The sequence below is a fragment of the Lolium rigidum genome, chromosome 6 (genome assembly GCF_022539505.1).
Source record: "Lolium rigidum isolate FL_2022 chromosome 6, APGP_CSIRO_Lrig_0.1, whole genome shotgun sequence".
Classification (NCBI taxonomy): Eukaryota; Viridiplantae; Streptophyta; class Magnoliopsida; order Poales; family Poaceae; genus Lolium; species Lolium rigidum.
Genome location: NC_061513.1, coordinates 293,419,511 through 293,425,254, shown reverse-complemented (window position 1 = coordinate 293,425,254; position 5,744 = coordinate 293,419,511). Strand labels below are relative to the sequence as shown.

The following is a 5,744-nucleotide window of genomic DNA, read 5'->3' as shown; positions in this document are numbered from 1 at the left end:
TTTTATTGTAAACTAGTCTTATCCTACTCTGATTCCCAGTCGTAGTCCGATGAGTGGCTGCTCGGAGTAGTCTCCGACACCGACGTCGAAGTCCACTCGAAGGAGGAGGAGGAGGAGGAGAGGATGATGGTGGACGGCCCTGCGCCGTTTTTCTTCTCCTCCTCCTTCCTCGCCGCCTTCTCGGCCTTTGCCGCCTTCCTCGCTGCGGACTCCGCCCGGCGCTTGTCGCGGCTCGCCTTTTTCTTCGCCTTCGCCGCCGCCTTCTCCTCCTCCTTCTGCCCGTAGAAGGCTTCCGTGGCGGCGACGTCTTCGGGGAATTGGCGTGCCCACTCGAGGTGGAGGGCCTCGTCGCGCTCGGCGATGAGGAGGTGCTGCTCGAGCTCCCGTTGGCGGCGCTGCTGCTCGCGCGTGATGACCGGCGGCGGCGGCGCGAACTGCTCTGCCTGCTCCTGCGTCTAGACAAAGTGAAAGTTCATAGTCCGGCGGGAGCGTCCGAGGCGCCAGGCGACGGCGTCGTACGCCCGCGCCGCCTCATGCGCGGTGTCCAAAGTTCCGAGGCGGATCCGCTCGTCGCCGGAGCGGATCTCCGCGTCGAAGCGGCCGCTCGGCCGTGCCCGAACGCCGTGGTAGCCGGAGGCGGGGCGGCGGCGTGGAGGCATCTCGACGGAGGCGCGGAGACGGAGCGTCGACGGAGGCGCGGAGGAGGAGCGTCGGCGGAAGGGAGAGTGGTGGGGAGAGAGAGAGAGGCGGAGCGGCGCGTGTAAAGTTCAGACGGTTGGCCGCGTTCACGCATGTCGTGTTTATAGAGAGCGCGGCAGCGCACGCGGCAACTTTCCCGCGCGGAATAGCGCAAACGCGCGGGCACTGCATATTTTTTAGCGCGCGCCTTTTTCCCGCGTCCGCTGGAGCTCCGCGCGGGCACCCGCGCGCGCCAAACGACAATTTTCATATCGCGCGGTCGTTTTAGTTTTAGCGTGCCTATTGGAGATGCTCTTATGTTCGTAAAAAAGAAAACTGTGGAACTGTTTCAGTCGTCTTCGCCGTCCCTTTCGTGTATTTCGTGTTCCTCTCCAACATGCCGGAATCTGTGGAACAACAAAACCCGAACCGACCCATTGCCGCGTGCCCTAGAGCTGACGCCTCAATTCCCCACTCCCAACCCTCAAGCGCGTCGCATCCGCCATCGCCGTTCCTCGTCGGTACCCTGCTGTCCCCGGCCCGGCCTCGTCGGTACGAGCTTGCTTTCATCCTGCGTGATTAGTCGAGGCCCGGCCCCTTTTTTGGTTGCGATGATGTGATTTCTGAACACCTTTCCTTCTAATGAAGCGATCTGTTGATCCGCTCTGTGTCTTGATCTATTCCTTCGCTCTAGTCTGGATTCGGGAGAGTTGAAGATTAAACGAGAAGGCGTTCGCACAAGAAGCTCGTATAAAAAACAAAAGGCTGGCACAAGTAACGGAGGTGAGCCGCCGGTTCCAGTTCCTCTGCTTGTTCGTAATTCTGCATGCACGATCGATTTATGCTTTCATGAACCTAGGAATTTCGCATCCGGACAACCCTTTTGAAGAGGAATTCGGCAGCTCGAGTGGTTCTGGCCAAGGTGTTTGGACGGAACTGAGTGAAGAAGTTGCGTCGAACTTAGCTAATACTGTGGTATCTCTCGCTTCATTCACTGAAGGTGATTACACACATCACCAGCTTTGGATATTTCAATCTAATCCTGATCGCTAGTTCATTATTGAAAATTTGGAAATGCGATCTTATGCAGGAAACACAATGTTCTTTGCATGTTCCGGCATAATTATCAAAAACGATCCAGAGACTAAGATTACGAGCTTTCTAACCTCGTTAAGTTTGGTTAGATCTACTGAAGACGACAGCAAGATCGTTCATAATTTGAAGGTTGGTGCTGCAGTATTGCTTGCTTTTTCAGCATCATCTGTGTTAATTAATCATTCTGCTAACCGGGGTGCACATATACTTGGTTGTCTTGCTTTGTCATTACAGATTCAAGTGCGCCTTCCAGATGACCGAGTTGAGCTTGGCTGGGTGAACTTCTGGGATTTACAACACAATCTCGCTGTTGTCAACATACCTCGCTTCCACACTCTTCGAGTGGCGTGTCTAGATAATCAGCGGCAATTTGAGTGCCATAGCAAAGTAGTTGCTGTAGGACGTTGCTTCAACTCAGGAAAATTAATGGCCACAGCTGGGATGTTAACTGACAATCCAAGCGGAGATTGTCGTGAGGAGCTTGCAATCTCCACATGTGAACTTACCATGGTGCGTCCACCGCTGATTTATCTTTTTACTTTCTGTAAATAGCGAAAATAAGTAATGGTGTCATGATATAAATGTCTCATTTTATCATTATATACACTGCACTATTTTCTGGGGCGCTAAAAGTTACTCCCTTTTTCAGTTATATATATGCAAACTTCCTTCAGCGTCGCTAAATTTTTGTGCTTGGTTGAGTGTAACTTTATTATTTTTTCTAGACTGGAGTTGGAGGGCCCCTCATTAATTTTAATGGGGACTTTATTGGGATGAACTTTTATGCTGAGAAAGAGACTCCATTCCTACCAAGGAATAAAATTGTTGAACTACTGAAGCAGTTAGCGAAAGAATCCTGTCCTGGTATGTCCACTATAGTCCTTACGAACCAAAGATTCTCCGATTGGCTTATGTATGTGTCTCCTTCCACACATGGAACACACATGCTTAGGAAAAAAAATAGTGCTGATCTTAATCAAGATTGGACTTAGTGCAGTAGTGGCTTTTTATGCGTCATGCTGCAGCTAACACCATGTTTATATAACCTCATGTCATTGAATTTTCTTTGACAAAATCATTGTGTTTAAAGTTCACAAAGAATGTCCAGGCATGTTTCATAGAATATGAAATCACACTATGTCAGTTACAGCATGCATGGTACAAGGCTAAGAACAGTTAAGGCATGATCATAAATTGCTATTTAGTGAGGAGTGTAACATGCCCAGTTACTGTAATACTGAGGGAATGAGAGTTAATTTGCGGATGTCCTTACATTGGGTTTTGTGGATGTGATTATTACTCTGATGAGTTTATCCCATTCTGTTGCAGGGCTAGGAAAGGACCTGGTAGTACAGTGGAAAGATTTCCCATAGCTCATAAGTCTGATTCACAAGGTGAGAAAAACATACTCACTCCTTAAGATTGCGGAAGTGTGTGATATCAAGCAATTCATCAGCACCAATGTTAATTTTCAATGATCATTTGTAGACTCTCCTTACACATTAACTTTTGTATTTTTATGCTTGTAGCTATTATCATACTAACATATATGGCGTGTTACTTAATTAGTTCATACTAAGTACATAAATATTCTACATGATAATATACTCCTTTCATTCATACTCCTTTTCCATGTTCTTAAATCTGTTCATTTCCCTTCTCCAATCTTCTCCATTTTAGGCAGCTTAAGTGGGGGAGAAAAAAATATGGATCAGAAACCTTACATATGTACTCTCTGTGACCCAGAATGTCAAGCAGGTTGGGTCACCTTTAATGTTAGTTATTGATCATTGGTCACAGTTATTGATTGCTTCATTTGTGGCACCAGGACTGAAGAATCAAATAAACTGTAAGTGTTTTCATGCTCGATGGCCATATTCTTCTGCTCTTGGTGAGTCGTTGCTTTCAGTTTTCTTGATTATTTTGAACACATGGTGCCATCAATCACTTTACTATGTTGCAATGACACGTATTGCTGAAAAAGAAGAGTTGAGGTCCAATGGTTATCCTTTTCCACTTTGGGAGGATAGTGAGTTTATTTCTTTGTCTTTTTATTTTTACTCTATTCTGCTCTCTCTAGCACCCCTCAACTTCTGAACCTTTATTGGTGTGGCCAGTCGGCAGGCGTTTGGTTAATAGTTTTGAAGAGGAATTCAGTGAAATTATCTTAAGCGAGCTCCAAAAAGAAGTCATTTCAAATATGTCTCAAAGTGTTGTAGCACTGGCTTCATTCATTGGTAATTGTATTCGCTACAAGCTCACTTACTTGGGTATTGTTTTTACAATTTCATCACTAAGCTATGGGAATTATTACTCTCTTAGGAGGAAAAAGGTGTTTTGCTTGCACGGGCGTAGTTGTAGAATGTAATGAGTCTACCACAAGAGTTCTGACCTCGGCAAGTTTGGTTAGAACTTCGGACATTGAAAACAAGGTTGCTGATAACTTGAAGGTTGCTACTCTGCTAATAGTTGTCTAATTACACCTTTCGCTTATTCATTATAACGCTGGTTAGACTCACCATATCATTAATTGCAGATTGTAGTGTGCCTTCCAGATAATCGAATTATTCGCGGAACTTTGGAACATAATAGTCCAAACTATAACATTGCCGTCATCGGCATCACGGGTTTATGTTGTACTCGAGCAGCACGAATGAGTCATCAGGTGCAACATAAACCTCATGGGGAGGTAGTAGCTTTAGGGCGCGTCTACAATTCAGGTAAATTGATGGCCACAAGTGGGGTAGTGACTAGCAAACCAAGTGAGCTTAATTGCAAAGATCTTGTGATCTATACTTGCAAAATCACCAAGGTACGCTGTGTTTTTTGATATGGTGAAAATAAATAGTTGTACCAGAATATGAGCATTCAAATCCATCGCCACATCTGTATGGCTTACAAGCCGCTTTTTTCTGTTTTTGCTAGGCTGGGATTGGAGGGCCTCTTATCGATTTTGATGGAAACTTTATTGGCATGAACTTCTATGGCTTAGAAGAAACTCCATACATACCAATGAATATAATTCTGGCACTCTTGGGGAATTTTGGTGCACAAAGGTATTCTTTTTTTTATATTTATGTTAAGTTCTGTACATTATGCAAGTTTTCTTCATGTACATAATATTGAAGCTTGAGACATTGTTTACAAGGGGTGTAAATCTAGCCCCAGGTGGACTGGGGATGGGAGGGGATTTGGTGAATCCCCCTTCACCCAATCCTCTCAATTCCACAGATATTGATGTTTTGAGAAACTCTTGTACAATTACGAGATAAAAAATCTGATCTCCACATCACTCTTTAATGAATTATGTTCATTTATATTAGCTTTGTTCTCTAGACAAAATACGGGTACATGTGATTGATTAATGAACCTCATATATAATGACTGTAACATCTCAAAAGGAATGCATACAAAACAACTTGGCAATATCAGTTGACAATATTCATGTACTTAAACAGGAACATCCAAACATATAGTAAAACATAGAAGAGTAAATGCAATTGCCAAAAGTTGCTGAATCAGGTTTGGAGGTTGTTCGGTGTCAAGTTGATCATGGATGTGGAATCGTTTCAGGACAGGGAATATGCAAGTTATATTCTCCATAAACTTATCAAAAGAAAGACCTTCAGTGTTCATGGCATTTTAAGTAAGGTTATGCCATTGCCGTGTTGAGAACAGAAGGGTTAGGTTGTGGCATCAACCAGAGGCATTGCAAGTATGGTTATTTAAGGCAATGAAAGGTAAAGAACTCGTGATGGCATGATGCGAAGCTTCCGCATAAAAAGAAATGTTAAGCATGCTGGTTAAGTGAACTCACTGAACCAAAAAGTTGCAATTCTTGCACAATTACGGATTTGATTTGATTAATAACTTAGCTCAGCATATCATGTCAAGTTTTAGGCCTCACAAAATGATGCCATGCATTTTCTTTACATGTTCAACCAACTTTGCTTTCAATGGTAACACTGGCA

General features: G+C 44.4%; 1 protein-coding gene across 1 annotated transcript; it reads left to right on the top strand.

Moving 5' to 3' along the window:
• The first annotated feature begins 1,527 nt into the window (after nt 1-1,527).
• LOC124664381 lies at nt 1,528-5,419 on the top strand. Its single transcript, XM_047201916.1, has 12 exons — nt 1,528-1,678; nt 1,769-1,902; nt 2,008-2,283; nt 2,499-2,686; nt 3,103-3,167; nt 3,602-3,622; nt 3,683-3,802; nt 3,891-4,010; nt 4,096-4,223; nt 4,310-4,585; nt 4,699-4,829; nt 5,347-5,419. Exons 1-12 carry the CDS (start codon nt 1,528-1,530, stop codon nt 5,417-5,419), a joined length of 1,683 nt encoding a protein of 560 aa, XP_047057872.1.
• Nucleotides 5,420-5,744: the final 325 nt, after the last annotated feature.

Bases quoted from the DNA above. Each gene is read 5' to 3' on its own strand.
- LOC124664381 (XM_047201916.1), top strand. From the start codon at position 1,528: ATGAACCTAGGAATTTCGCATCCGGACAACCCTTTTGAAGAGGAATTC. The intron at 1,903-2,007 runs GTTGGTGCTGCA...TTGTCATTACAG, and splicing joins AGATCGTTCATAATTTGAAG to ATTCAAGTGCGCCTTCCAGA. The intron at 2,284-2,498 runs GTGCGTCCACCG...TATTTTTTCTAG, and splicing joins CCACATGTGAACTTACCATG to ACTGGAGTTGGAGGGCCCCT.